This window comes from Neophocaena asiaeorientalis, unplaced genomic scaffold (assembly GCF_003031525.2).
Source record: "Neophocaena asiaeorientalis asiaeorientalis breed wild unplaced genomic scaffold, Neophocaena_asiaeorientalis_V1.1 scaffold124, whole genome shotgun sequence".
In the NCBI taxonomy this organism is placed as follows: domain Eukaryota; kingdom Metazoa; phylum Chordata; class Mammalia; order Artiodactyla; family Phocoenidae; genus Neophocaena; species Neophocaena asiaeorientalis.
Genome location: NW_020174135.1, coordinates 16,283,304 through 16,298,887, shown reverse-complemented (window position 1 = coordinate 16,298,887; position 15,584 = coordinate 16,283,304). Strand labels below are relative to the sequence as shown.

Here is a 15,584-nt window from a genome sequence, read left to right as displayed (position 1 = left end):
CTCCATTGTTTACTTTTGGGGGGGAAAAAAAAAAAAAAAAAAAGGTTGGCTTTTAAGAGAACTATCCCTATGGGAAACTAACAGCAGTAAAATCAACCCTACATTGACTTTAGGAGTCCAGTCCCACTAACTTATCTAAGGCTCCCTGGTTTCCCAACTGATCACTTCACTCATCAACTCAGGATACCCAACAACTGAAATTTACATTCCCAGGGAGATTCTCCAATTAGAAATGTAGCATTTCTGAGAAAAGGTGAGGGAACCTCCTCTCCCACCCACCCCCTCCCAACTCTGGTGCACCTTGTGAACTTTCCTACTTGGCCTACAGAGAGAAGACTTCTCTGCGTCAACAAATCTAGACCAAAAGACAGCAATCTACCAAAACAGAAAATAAATACCGTATACACCATGTAGTTCATCAAGTAATCAATTTTAGTTCTTTTAAATCTGGTTTTCCCACTATTCTTCATTATTTTAGTGTCAGCACCTAAAAATGGAAAATTCAATACGATCAACAATTGGGAAAATCAATTCACTGGCATGTCAATAAAATGACTCTTTCTTTGGTTTCAACGGAGAAAGGACATAAAATCAATTTCCTCCTTTACATTTTTAATGAGCCTACAGATCAATTTCCCAAGAGACTCAGAAAGTACCTGCAAAAATGACCAATCCATGGCAGAAATCAGTGTTCCTGATTACACAGCCGCGTAACAAAATTTTATCAGCATCCAAAGGAAAACTTGTATTTCTCCAAAACAGTGTTCCTGTAAACTTATCTAGTCGGTTATTCGGTTCCTCACATTCAATAAAACCTTTTAAAGGAGATATGATCTACATAAGTACTCACATATGAAAGATTTTCTGGTTTTAATTAATACGGACTGAATCAAGCAATGAAAATTTGAAACAAAGGAAGACATGTTTGCACAAACCATCAAATGTTGCCAATGAAGTTTCTTTCTGGAGATACTGGTGTGTGATTTCAAGTGCCATTTTGAACTTTAAATTGGTTTCTCTAAAGGAAGAGAAAAAAAAATTAAATGAACAAATTTCAGAGTTCGAAAAGGAAGTTAAAGAAAATTGTACAAAGTAACATTAGGCATACCTGGAAGTGAAAGGTAAATAATGCGTTTTTTTCTATTTTCAGACTCTCTGTTCACTTCGGAACTTCAGGTTTGGATGAAGTTATCCCCTGAACTAGATAAAAATCCCTGACCCGGGAAATGCTGGCCCCCCTTGCTGTTTGTTATAGTCAGGCAATCTGGGTAGGACAGAGGTACCCAGAAGCTCCCTTTCCCACTTCTTACTAACTTAATTCTTACCACCAACCTGAACTATCAAACTGCTGTTTCAAAACTTAGCTTCTAACATTTAATCACACTAAGATAATTCTACAAAACATATTTGTGTTTGAAAGGGTCAAGACTCTATCAATTTCATATTTTCTAGAGTGATAACTGGATCCTATGTCTTTGAAAGATTAATTCTATCTAAAAAAGGACATGGTCACCTTACCCCCAATACTTGGCATGTCCCCACCGCAGTGGAAGGCTAGGCACATGCAAGAGGACACGCAGGGCCAGGCTGCTCACACATGCTCTGGAAAGCAAGCCTTTCTTACTACGATGAAGGACTTTTTTCAAGTTCCACAGATACTGACTGGGGATTTCCATGCACTAAGAAGTGGACCAGTGGTTCTCAACCTTCCATTCTGTTTGCTCTGACAGAGCATGCTAGCACTTTATATCTTTGTAAAACTTTAGAATCTCTCACTCACGGGAATAAGAGCTGTTGTACAGTTAAGGTTGAACAGACTGACTTATAGAGCAAAGAAAGCCCTCGTTTTTACTCAGATGATCTCAGCTCTCCATAACGAAGCTGACGCACATCTAGGGTGTGGGGAAAGGGGTTTATGCCAGAATGGAACGCACAGGCACCGGCCTTGGGAGCGAGCACAGGGGAGTAGCACTCCAACTCTGCCACCCACTGTGTGACCTTGGGCAGGCGGCCTCCCCTCCAGTGCCTCAGTTTCCTCATGGGTAACTTCGAGGTAATAATAATATTGCCTCAGAGGGTTGTTGAAAAAATTAAATGAGCTACTACGCAAAACTAATGCCACCTAGTCGGCACTCCATAAATATACTAAAAACTGGTCAAGATGGTCAAAAATGGAAGTTTATCTTCTCAAGTGGTAGCATAATAACCAAAACCTACAAAGGGGGAAAATAGTCCACTGGCAAAGACTTTAAAAATCTATTCTTTTTATCCAAAACAGATACTAATAGTCATTCATCTGTGTCTGAACCCTGATCATCAGCTTACAAAGGGCTCAGGCGTACATTGTGTCATCAAACCGTCTACTTTCCCTGAAAATGGGCTTTCAGATATGGCGATGGAATAGGCGATGGAATAGGTTGGTATACTAGGGAGTCAGACCACTGTTGTCTTACTGTTGCTCCTTCTAGGCACTAACAAGGCAAAGACAAAGAGAGGCTGGTCTCCTACAGAGGTTGCTGGGCAGCCAGCAGGGGGTAGAGGTAAGGCCAGACCTCAGGGCTTCTCATCCAAGTGCACAGCTTTCAATGTAACAAAGGTTAGCCTTCCAAAGGTTAGCTTTCCAACGGGCCCAGCTAAGACCCACTTACCCATCCAGTTCAGCCGTTTCCACGTAGCAGAGGCTGTTAGGTTCAGAGCTGGACAGCAGCAGGATGTCAGCCTGTTTGAAACAAAACACACCAATAACACAGAGAGACCCCGACCCCCCCAGGCAAAACTGAGCACCAGGTCAGATGTGAGGGCAAGGAATGAGACAGCAGAGCTTGTCCACTTACTGGGATGAAATCATTTTTTTTCAGACGAATGACATCTCCGACTTGAATCTCTTTCCACTTGGCAATTTTGAACCTAAATATTAAAAAAAAACAAATGATAGCTTAGTGGCTTTTTAAAGTTACTGGCAAGGGATTTGGAATTATTCTGTCTGGAAGCCAAAGATTCTGGGAAAACATATACATCACAGGGAGAAGGTGTGCCAAAAGTTCAGCCATTGATGATTAAGGGGTCACAGGATCGTCATCGCCTCTGAAGGAAGGAACAATGGCGGTGCTGACTTTGATGTGTCCTTTCCATTCGATGTTGTATAACTGAGGGTCAATGGGGGCTCCTTAAATGTGTGCGAAGGAGACACATGCCACCCCTCTGTTTTTGCTCATGTCCTGTGCTCCCAGCCCTTCTCCTTCCTTTCCTCTCAGTTATCCAACACCTGCTGGTCCCAGGACAGGGATGCACTATGGCTCCCACACGGGCCACCTGGCAGCATCATGGAGCTTTAGTGCTGGCCTCCTCTCTACTGTTTAAAGTTCTCTTTTTGATGAGTGTGTACCACTTTCCTAATGAATCTCCTAAGGATATTGATAAAATAAAAAGATTGCTTCCTTCAGTATTAAATTCTACTGGAAACACCCACTTAAATGTTTAACAAGTCAACATTTTTTAAAAGTTTTAAAATATAGTATAGGCAGACCTCGGAGATACTGCAGGTTCAGTTCCAGACCACCACAACAAAGCAAATATTGCAATAAAGCGAGTCATATGAAATTCTTGGTTTCCAGCGCATATAAATGTTCTGTCTACACTATACTGTACTCTACTAAGTGTGCAATAGCATTATGTCTAAAAAAAATGTACACACATTCTTTAAAAATACTCTATTGCTAAAGGACTCTGTCATCTGAGCCTTCAGCGAGTTGCAATCTTTTTGCAAAAGCAACATCAAAGATCACTGATCACAGATCACCATAGCAAAAAAATAATAATGATTAAGTTTGAAATATTTCAAGAATTACCAAAATGTGACAGAGACACGGAATGAGCAAATGCTGTTGGAAATACGGCAGCTTGCTTGACGCAGGGTTGCCACAAACCTTCAATTTGTTAAAAAAAATACAGTATTTGTGAAGCCAATAATGCAAAATGCAATAAAGTAAGGTCTGCCTGTTGTCTGTTTCAAAGGTTTTCATTATAGAAAAGATATCCCTAACAGATACTATGAACCTACCACAACTGATATCCTTAATTGTTTTGGAGACAGAAATCCAATTACTATGTTGGTCCTCCCATTAATTTATGGATAAAAGAGACCTGGAGATTTAAAGTACATTTAAAATATACGCTTATACCCCAGTTTCCCCAATTTTACAAGAATTTAATACACAATTTTTAATCTCAAGATTTTTCTTAACCTGGCTTATCTTTCACTAAGAGGAATGGTAGTTAGTTTACGTTTTAATATTTCTGAAATGGTCAATTAGCAATTTGCGTGTGGGTCTCAATTATAAATGAGTAAGTTAAGCACCTTCTTGCCACGGCTCTTCAGGGGTATTAGAAGCAATTCCGTTTGACTCTTCCACTGTGATGTCCAGTTTCCCCTTGGGAGACCCCTGTCACTTTGCCCCACGGATGCCCAAGTCCCCATACATGGGCTGTCGGGGCCACAGTCATGCCTATATGCAGTCTCAACCCCAGTTCAAGGCTACTCAGAGCTACTCTTTACCAGGGTAGTCAGCCGGGCTGTGGGCTACACAGGGCTCTGGCTATGAATCTCACCACCATCCACGACAGTGATTCTAAGTGACTTGAAAGGTAACCTTTGGAACAGAATCTATTTATTTGGAAGGGAAAAAAAGCATCTAAACATATTTATAGATTGAAATAGTCTATATTCAAAGTAGACACCATTGAAGTGTGGCTATAACTCGGGTTATTTTCCTCAGTGTTGACACATGAAACGTCTCTGAGTTGGGCCTTAGCCACTATTTTTAGCACTTGAGTTTGTAGTTCTGCCTGGAAGCTCTTGCTCAAAAAACGACTCACCACTGGTCCCTGAGTTGGCACGTTGGTCACCACTGACTACGTTACTTTAGCAAACATTGATGAGCACGTTCTGTGCGCTGGATGCTCAGGCGGACACAAAAACAAATACCACCAGATGCAGTCTCCCCAAGAAACTTAGAGTTCCAGAGAGATGAGACTTCCACACAAATAATTCTAATGAAATTCAGGTCATAATAAGAAAGATGAAAACAAAACGCTCTGAAAACACAGTGAGGGACTTCCCCGGTGGCGCAGTGGTTAAGAATCCACCTGCCAATGCAGGGGACACAGGTTCGAGCCCTGGTCCGGGAAGATCCCACATGCCGTGGAGCAACTAAGCCCGTGTGCCACAACTACTGAGCCTGCGCTCTACAGCCTGCGAGCCACAACTACGGAGCCCACGTGCCACAACTACTGAAGCCCGTGCACCTAGAGCCCGTGCTCTGCAACAAAGACAAGCCAACGCAATGAGAAGCCTGCGCACCGCAACGAAGAGTAGCCCCCGCTCACCTCAACTAGAGAAAGCCTGCACGCGGCAACGAAATAAATATCTAAATCAATAAATTTATTTAAAAAAAAACACACACACACAGTGAAGGAAGAAATCACTGTAGCTGGGGAGTCAGGAAGGGTGTCAGGACATCTGGGCAAAGTCCTGGGCAGCATAAGTTTGGAAAGAGCAGAGATGAAGCGGCACACTCCAGGATGATGGGGTTGTGTAAACACAGGAGTGCCAAGGACACAGAGCCCCATCGGGCAACCGCCTGGACCCCAACTTGGGTATAACTTTGTCTTAGGAAGTGAAGAGAGGCCTTTGTAAGGAAAAGGTTCATGCACTGATAGACTTTCAAGTTCAAATAGTTATCTCTAAGGATGTTTCCAGATGTATTTGTACATCACATCCTTGGAAGAAAGTCACACATTGAGAAAAGCATGGTACCTGCCATCCTTAATGACTTCACATGTCCTATTGTTGATTTCGTTGTCCATTTTATGGCGAGCCTTGAGAGGAGGGATGGGAAAGGTTATTTTAATAATCTCAAAATGTCAAGTATTAATGCCACTTGAAAATATGCTTGCAGCAGTGAGGAGAAAGCTGCACAAAAAATCCTTACCACATCGTCCACGAGGTCTTTGATGGCCGTGATGCCCAGCACCACAAGCAAGGGCACCAGGGTGGTGTACCACGCCAGGGTCGTGATTTGAGGGATTGCCTGAAAGAGATAAAAAAGAAGGCGTACGTGTGTGCCCAGGAAGGCACAGCTAACCTACAGGCAACTGCTAACTCTAAGCTTGTTGATTCTAAGGCTAATCTCCATTATCATCCAGGTCTGCATCCTGCCAAGCAGGCATGAAAAGGTGCTGAAGCATCCAGCTAACCTTTCTCGTGCCTCTCTCTCTCTCTGTCTCTCTCTCACTTCTGGTCTCCTGGGACACAGCCCAGAGGACAGTGGCTCCTGGTCTCATTATGGCTTTCACTGGACACCAAGGAAGCTTTGTAACATGATATCTAAGAGAGAAATGTTCCAAACCTTTTGTGAAAGTCGTAATTAACTGCGGGCAGGCACTGTAGGGTCCCAGGGAGAAGCAGTCCTTTGACTTTTAGGGGGTGCATACAGCAGGCTCTACACTGCTGGCTGTTCAGCAGTGGTCTCTGAGGGTCCCATGATGGAGGCAAAAATGGCAGTAGATAGTGGCTGGCTCTGGATTGGGTGGGGCATCTATGGGACCATTAGAAGAAAGTGCTTCTTTCGTGGTCCTTGCTATCGGTCTAGCCAAGAAAGAGGGTGGCCTTGCAGGAAGCCTCGCATCCATCAAGATGGCCATCAAGTTGGAATAAAAGGTTGGGAAGCAAGTAAAGACCTCTCACAACCATCCTATTGATCGTCAGGCCATATCATGTAGTGGTTAAGATGACAAGCTTTGGAGTCAAACTCCTGGATCCAAGTCCTACCCAGCCTCGCCATGTAGGGTGATAGGACTTGAAGCAAGTTCCTCTACCTCACCAGCCTTCAGTTCTTCTCTGCAAATTGAAGGTTATGATAGTCCTCAACGAGCACAAGAATTAAGTGAAGTAACAGTGCAAGGAAAGGGCTGTCTAGGGCTATTACTAGTTCCCTAATCTGGATCACTGTACCTTCAGAAAAGATAATTAGGGGATGGTTAGAAGAGAGAAAGCTCATTTCCCACATTATTGTCAATATGCGGAACTCCCCTTTTCCGTCTAGAAGGAAGTAAAGGGAAGGTAGCACTTTGCTCTCCAGATACGTGAATTCCTCGCCGCGATTAAGATAAAAAACCACCACAACAAAAAACCTCAGGAAAAAATGAGGCCTTTCCAGTAGTGTAAAACCAGTTCACAAAAATAATTTGAGAATTATGACCAAAATACTAATAAAAATCAATATTTTGGCATCTAAATAAAAAAACAAAGGCCAACCATGAAAAAATGGATTTAATTTTAAGGTACGATTATTTTACAAAGTGAAGATTTTAACTTTACTCACTTCAGGGAAACCAGTTTTACCACTGACATCAGTAGGAAATTGAATTTTTTAAAATACAGAATTAAAATAACATTTCCATTTGCTCCCATTCCCTGTTCATTTAACACTGCTGAGCTCGTTGTCTATAAGGCACTTTCCCTTACGTGCAGAACGCAGATGTCCGTATAGAAAACTTTCAAGATTAGTCACATTTTATATGCAACTTAAACAATAACAACCTGAATGTTATTAAGTCACCATAATTCAAAACAGATTTAAGATAACAAAGGGCATTACCTGTAAGATAAGAAGGACCAGGAAATAGAAATTGGCTGCTCTCTTAAACTGCTCAAACAAATTCATTGGTAGAAAGGTAAACGCATTATACTTGTATGTTTTAATTGCATTAGTCTGTTGGAAAAAATGAGAAAGTCATTCTAAACAATGCCACACACTTATCACAGCGTCACAATGTATATACACCTGCAAAAATCACTAAGCCCTGTGGCCTACAGGGACCAAGGACGTAAGTCGTCAGAAAGATACTGAGATTTCCTTTAAGCTTTTACTTCTCACTGGGCCTCAAAATGACCCCTTGGAGGCTTATGTCAGAGACAGTAACAAGATGCAGACATTTCACCTCAAAGGTCTCTGTAGCAAATCTGGCTGTGACCAAATGGATCCTGCTGTTGGGTCCCTTGACCCCTTAGAAGCCTCCTTGAAAATGGGGCAAAGATGGGAAGAAAATAGGAGACATCAACATGGGGGGAAAAGGAACGTTCTTTTACTTAAGAGGGATGGAGGCTGTGTGAGAAAAAGAGATAGGTGTGGCTGAGTTGTGTGCCCCAAAAGATATGCTCAAGTCCTCACCCCGATACCTGCGATGGTCATCTTATTTGGAAATATAGTGTTTGCAGATGTAATCAAGTTACAGTGAAGTCATGCTGGATTAAGGTGGCCCTAATCCAATGACCGCTGGCCTTAGTAGAGAAAAATTGGGCAAAGACACAGAAACACACAGGGAGGCCGTGTGAAGACAGAGGCAGAGAGATTGGAGTGATGCATCTACAAGCCAAGGAACACCACGGAGTGTCAGCCAGAAGCCACAGGAGAAGTTTGGAACAGATTCTCCCTCAGATGCTCCAGAAGGAACCAACCTTGCTGGTACCTTGATTTTAGACTCCTGGCCCCCTGAATCGTAAGAGAATAAATTTCTGTTGACTTAAACCACCCGAGTGGTAGTACTTCATTAGAGCAGTCCTAGGGATCTAACAGACAAACATTTCAGCCCAGACGTAGTGGGGGTTCTTTATATTTCAATGACAATAAGCATTTTTGAGGTGAAAATATCTTCAAAGTCTTGAAATCCATCACAGGCAGAGGAGGGGGAAATAAGTTACTAAGATTCCTTTCAAATTCTTATTACTGTCAAAAACAAGGCTTCTGTGATATTACTGTAGATTCTTTTATAAAATATTTTTAAAAGAGCTTTGTACACACAGAGGGGAAATTTCAATCTACACAATTTTGTTTTGTTTTAAGCCACCCCCATACACCCTTAAGGTAGTTAATCTTAGTGTGATGAATAAAAATGACATTCTAGGAATCTAAAATATGACACAAATGAACCTGTCTATGAAACAGAAACAGACTCACAGACCTAGAGAACAGACTTGTGGTTGCCAAGGGGAATGGAGTGAGAGTTTGGGGTTAGCAGATTCAAACTATTATATGTAGGATGGATAAACAACAAGGTCCTACTGTGTAGCGCAGGGAACTATAGTCAATATCCTGTGATAAACCACAATGGAAAAGAATATATATATATATATATATATAAATAACTGAATCACTTCACTGTTCAGAAATTAACACAACATTGTAAATCAACTATACTTCAATTTCAAAAATGACATTCTAGAGAACTAATGATGATTATCAGTAGCCCCAGGCCAGGGGTTACCTGGAAGGCAGGTACCACATGAAGCCAGTAGGCATGATGGCTATTGGGGAAAAACTGGCTTTTACTAAAATTAATTTAGGAAGTTAAAATCAACTTACCGCATATTTGCTCTCCTTAATACAAAAGAACTTTGTGTTCATAAAATGAGGTTGTTCGTGGAAGCTTCGATCATTTGCTTTGACTTGCCATGTACAATCTTTAAAAAAGAAAGAGAAAAAAGTCCATCAAGTAGAAAGTTCACAGTTTGCTATGGGTTGAATTATGTCCTTCCTAGATTCACACATTGAAGCCCTAACCCCTATCCTGTACCTCAGAATACAACCTTATTTGGAAATAGTCACTGCAGATACAATTAAGTTAAAGTGGGGCCATTAGAGTGGACCCTAATCCGATATGACTTTAGGACAAAAGAAAATTGGGACAGAGATACCCACAGAGGGAAGACAGTGTGAAGCCACAGGGAGAAGACAGCCACTTACAAGCCAAGGAGAAAGAGGCCTGGAACAGATCTTTCCCTCACAGCCCTCAAAAGGAATCAACACCAGAACACTTTGATCACAGACTTCTAGCCTCCAGAACTGTGAGACAAAAAATATCTGCTGTTCAAGCCACCCAGTTTATGGTACTTTGTTAGGGCAGCCTGAGCAAACCAATGACCATGTTGTAACTTGACCCGCTGTCCATAGAACATTCAATTCTAAAAGAGAAATCCTCATTTAAACATGGCCCGAACAAAAATCCCAGAGCTCTACAAAGTGACAGCTAAATTATTACTTCAAACTTATTTACTTGGTCTGTAAAATGTATAACCCGGGCTTCCCTGGTGGCGCAGTGGATGAGAGTCCGCCTGCCGATGCAGGGGACACGGGTTCGTGCCCCGGTCTGGGAGGATCCCACGTGCCGCGGAGCGGCTGGGCCCGTGAGCCATGGCCACTGAGCCTGCGCGTCCGGAGCCTGTGCTCTGCAACGGGAGAGGCCACAACAATGAGAGGCCCACGTACCGCAAAAAAAAAAAAAAAAAAAAAAAAAAAAAAATGTATAACCCATTACATACTTAGTGAATGAATAAATCAAAGAAAAAGGGTATCGCCGACGAATTCGACACTTTTGAGTTGTGATCGTAGATCGGGGTTGTGCACGGCTTTATCCTGATGGCCAGCATCGCTGCTGTCTTTCGAAGTTCATTCCATGCACTTAATGTCACATCTACCACTCAAACGCCAGGTCTAAATTCCAGGGAACTTTAGAAAGCCCTCGGCTTCTCTGTTGCTAAAGGGAACAACTCTCAGGCGATAGGTCCCCATAAAACCTCTGACAGGCTGGGAGGACCCTCCGAGGACATGCTTGCCGACCTTCTGAATGGACAGGAAAGGTAAAGTTCAGAAACAGTGAGATATAGTTTATCTCTAGTCTGATTCCTTTCCATCTCAATGGTGGAGTCCAGCTCCTAATGGAAATTTCAGCCAAAGGGACCTTCAACCTAGAGATGAGTAGCCTGGCAGTCAGGCTACAGTTGCAGGGAAGAAATTTCCACCCACCTGTTCTGTCTTGGCCCATCCGCTCTTGACTTCTACTGTCGCATGATATATGGCTCTAAAGGGAACATTTGTTCAGTGCTTAGTAGGTGCCAGGCATCATGCCAAGTAGTTAGTTAATATGTCAGTTTTACAGCTGAGGAAACGGAGGCAGAGACAGGATTCAGGGGGAGAATCAGAATTCAAAGTCTGGCAGTCTGACCCCCAAGCCAACCTCTCCATCCACCTTGCTCTACTGACTGGACTTTCTTTTGTGATTTATGCTACAAACCACCATGAGAACTGCCTTGTCAGTGAGCAGACTTTGCTGGGGGGGCGGTCACTTATCAGTATAGGGTCAACCTTTCCACTGTTACCTAATATCAGGCTGTGCTTCTTCTCCTAACAGGAAGGCATAAGTTGTCACCGCTATGAAAGCTCAAGACAAGGATATTATAACTTAGGAAGAAAAGTTCAGGAAGCACCTTTTTGGCATAAGGTCCCCCACTGACTGTGTGTTTGAACATGCACGTGAGATGAGCTTCCCTTGTGTGACACACACGAGAGTGGGTGAACCAGGCGGGGTTTTTTCCCCCACATTACTCTTTTTAAATTTTTTTTATTTTTCTTTTGTATTTTGGCCACACTGTGTGGCACGTGGGATGGTTGCCGGACCAGGGGTCGAACCCAGGCCTCTGCAGTGAAAGCACCAAATCCTAACCACTAGGCCACCAGGGCCTCCATGAACCAGGTCTTGATGAGCTCCTTCTTCTGCAGACTGACACAGAAGGGGGATCAACAACTCGTGAGACACTCTTTTTGGAGATGGGATTATATCAAAGAACATTTACAAGTAAAGGATTATAAGACTATCAATCTTATGACTACAGTTATAAAAACTTAAATATGCTTTAGAAAAAAACATATTTCTTTTTTTTTTTTTTTTTTTTTTTTTTTTTCGTATTTTTCCTTTCTCAATGTGTTCCCACTGCGGAGCATAGGCTCCAGAGGCGCAGCCCCAGCGGCCATGGCCCACGGGCCCAGCCGTTCCGCGGCACGTGGGATCCTCCCGGACCGGGGCACGAACCTGCGTCCCCTGCATTGGCAGGCAGACTCTCAACCACTGCGCCACCAGGGAAGCCCCATATTTCATTTTTTAATGATTCATTTTCTAGACTTTTACTTCCAAGAAAGTACGTATAATACTGCAAAAGGAACAGTTGCAGACTACTGAAGAAAGCAAATAATTAACCTTATGACTTTTTAAAAACCACTATACCATTATTGAAAGTTTCTCTTGCATCATTTGGACTGCCATTCATTGGGTAATCATAACTGTTATGTCATGACAGATGGAAATGTCCTAAGCATCTTTTTAGCTTACATGCGATATTATCAAAAGGGAAAATTTAAATGGAACTACACGACAGCTCCTGAGGGCTGTTAGAATGTGTGCAATCAGAACATTTCTTTTCGACTGAAAAAGGAAATCGAAATGAAAGTAGGTTAAAAAAAGATATTTTATAGGGTAATCTTGAATCCATTCTATTTTATGGTAACGTGGAAATTTTTAAAGGTTTAATTTGGCTCCCAGATGACTTGTAACACATCCCTGGTCACGAGTGTTCTAGAATACCTCTGAGAACTGCCGTTCAAAAATTCAGGAAGGTTGAGAAGAAAAACAGACAAGATTCCTCGAGAAGGGAGAAAAGACCAATGAGAAGGGATAAAAATCAATCTCAGAGATACTCAAGAGGAAAGAATAAGCTGCCCTGTTAATGAGCTGGATTCTTCATCCCCCTTGTGGCTCTTTAAATTTGCTTCATAATTAAGTCCTCCAGCCAGTGTTTCCTCTGTCTCAGCACAACCCCCTCATTCCCCAGCCCAGTTTGAACTGGATGCCTCAGATAGAGGGTAGTATCTGACCTCAAGCAGGGGCAGTGAAGGGACTGCTAGAAATGACCTTGGTCTCTTTAATTTTACAGTTTGAATAACTTGTTGGGGAGCTTGGAGAAAGTAACTAGCATCTTCGTCTACAATATACTGAGCTTAACCACAGAAGCATTTGTAGTTAATTTCAGAAACCTGATTGCAGTCAAGTAATCAATAACCCTATTTCTAACAAGGTTCCTTGTTTGGCCTAATTCAGACAAATCAGCAGGCAAAGAAATTGGTTCCTTTTCCTGATACTTTCCTGAGTTTCACGCTAATTGCTTGAGGAATATTTCAATCAGAGACCCTAAAGTAAGTGAAACATGCTCTGTGGTCAAATACATTTGCAAAACACAGCATCCTACATCCCTCCCTTGGATATTCAATAGACCCACTGGTGTATTAAAGGCTCTGAGAAGTCCTGTAGTAAAGAAACATTTAATTTTATTTAATTCAATCTTTTCAAAATTAATGTGACCACAGGCACATTTTTAACAATCACAGAACACCTATTAATATGGTTTGAGAAATGCTGTGCTAAAGCACATGCCTTTAGGAAAGGTAGCAAAATGACGCTTGGAAATTTGTGGTTTTGATCAAACATTTACTAGGTACCCAATTAAAACAGAGAACCTTACCGGACACTTGGACCACAAGGCTAATTTATAGAAAAAGTAGGAACCTTGACCCATTTTCTAGAATGGAAATATTGACCAAGGAAAGAGAAGAAGTAATACACTGACCAGCAAAAAATTCACCTTCACCATATGACCCTTTGGTTAAAAGCTAGAGAGAAATAAGCTAACAAAGGTTATGCCTGATAAAATCATCAATGCATGTTGCATTTACCATCAGCCAGCTGTGGCTCAAAAATCATCTGGTAAACATGTATTTAATGTATGCAAATATGGCTACATGATGTTGGGTGCTCCCAGGGTCACCAAGTCCTTTGATCATCACCATCCAGCAAAGAAAGTCAGCTTCGCCTGGCCTCTCATCCTCTCACAGCTGATTCTGAACTCTTGATTTATAGACAACTCTGCAACCAAAAAGTTGCATTGGTTGGTACAAGCTGCAGCAAACTAGCAGAGTGAAACAATCAAAAGTTTAGTGTCAGAAAAGAAAAAAACAAACAACCCAAGAGAGAAATGGGTAAAGGACAAATAGACCATTCATACACAGGGAAATTCAATGGCTCTTAAATACATGAAAAGATACTCAAGTTCATCAAAAAAGAAGTACAATTCTTCAGTTACGTGCCCATTTTTATCCTATAATGGCAAAATAAACAGGCCCTCTTAGGTGGTCTCTGCGGAGAGCAATTTGGCCATATCTGTCAAACTTTAACACAGACACACGTGCTGAGTGAGTGTATATATACTCTTGGATAAAGAAACAACATATCTCAGGGCTATTCAATGCATCCCTGTTTATCAGAAAGATTAGAAACAACCTAAATACCACCTAGAGCAGCTGGCTAAACACCCACACAGTGACAGCCTATGTGGTCTGCAAAAAAGAATGAGGTACCTTGATGTGTACTGATAGGGAGTATCTTCAAATTACACTAAGTGATAAAAGCAGGGAGTATCTACCATGCTTTAAGCGATGTGACATACAGGATGAATGCACAATAGGAACGCATGCATGCACACACACTTGCACACATGTGATCACGTGTATGTGTATCTGCGGGTATGTAAGGGCTCATGTTTGTAAGTGTTCTTTGCGCAAGGAGTGTGTGTTTATCTCCGGAAGGACAGACGAGGAATAGGTAACAGCAGCTTCTTTCTGGGAAAGGAAACTGCATGGCTGAGACACAGAAGAGGCAGGGAGGGAGACTTCGTTTTCATTCTGTACCCTTTTATCATCAGCTCTATGTGCATGTACTACCTCTGGAAAAAAATACGTTTGCAGTTCAATTCCTTCCTTTATAGGTTTACATATAAATCAAATACGTAAGTTGCTTGACTTTCTTATGGTCATTATGCCATTATGTTTAATATTTTAAAAGAATATTATTCTAAAGGCAGCGGGATGGTGGGTGGGAATAAATCAAGAGAAGAGAAGACAGGAAAAGATGGAAACCTATGCAGTCACGGGTAAAAACCACATCTACATTCAACAATGAGTAAATATTAAAAATATCTCAGAATAAAGCCACACACACACACACATACAAATACATACTGTATTCCATTCCAAATCATTCCAAGTGTCTGATTCCATTTATACACAAAGTTTGAAAACATGTAAAACTAAACTGCAGTGTTTAGGGATATATATGTAGGTTGTAAAACCATAAAGGAAATCGAGGGAGTTATTACTATAAAAATGAGGATGGAGGTTACCTCTGAGGAGGGAGCAGGAAGGGGTGGGTAGGACAGACTCGGGTGGGGCTTCAGGGGCCCCAGCAATGTTCCTGTGCTGGACCTGGGTGGTACTTACACATGTGCTCACTTAATAATGATCTGTTAAACTATGTATTTGTTTTCTATGCACTTTTCAGTATTTCAAAATACAGGAAAAGTAGATCAAAAAAGAGGCAAGATTAAAAGTAGTGACAGGGCTTCCCTGGTGGCGCAGTGGTTGAGAGTCCGCCTGCCGATGCAGGGGACACGGGTTCGTGCCCCAGTCCGGGAGGATCCCACATGCCGCGGATCGGCTGAGCCCGTGAGCCATGGCCGCTGAGCCTGCGCGTCCGGAGCCTGTGCTCCGCAACAGGACAGGCCACAACAGTGAGAGGCCCGCGTACCGCAAAAAAAAAAAAAAAAAAAAAAAAAAAACAAAAGAAGGGAAACACACCAGCATGCC

At 42.1% G+C, this 15,584-nt stretch overlaps 1 protein-coding gene across 1 annotated transcript in view; it reads right to left on the bottom strand.

Moving 5' to 3' along the window:
* ATP8B1 (ATPase phospholipid transporting 8B1) overlaps positions 1-15,584 on the bottom strand; it is a 113,471-nt gene that overhangs the window by 32,004 nt on the left and 65,883 nt on the right. The window contains exons 3-11 of the mRNA XM_024754941.1: positions 9,423-9,520; positions 7,659-7,772; positions 5,991-6,089; positions 5,816-5,877; positions 2,835-2,907; positions 2,649-2,719; positions 936-1,018; positions 657-815; positions 399-487 (exon numbers count right to left, since the gene is read on the bottom strand). Coding sequence (XP_024610709.1) covers positions 399-487; positions 657-815; positions 936-1,018; positions 2,649-2,719; positions 2,835-2,907; positions 5,816-5,877; positions 5,991-6,089; positions 7,659-7,772; positions 9,423-9,520 — 848 coding nt within the window. The remainder of the gene's footprint in view (positions 1-398; positions 488-656; positions 816-935; positions 1,019-2,648; positions 2,720-2,834; positions 2,908-5,815; positions 5,878-5,990; positions 6,090-7,658; positions 7,773-9,422; positions 9,521-15,584) is intronic.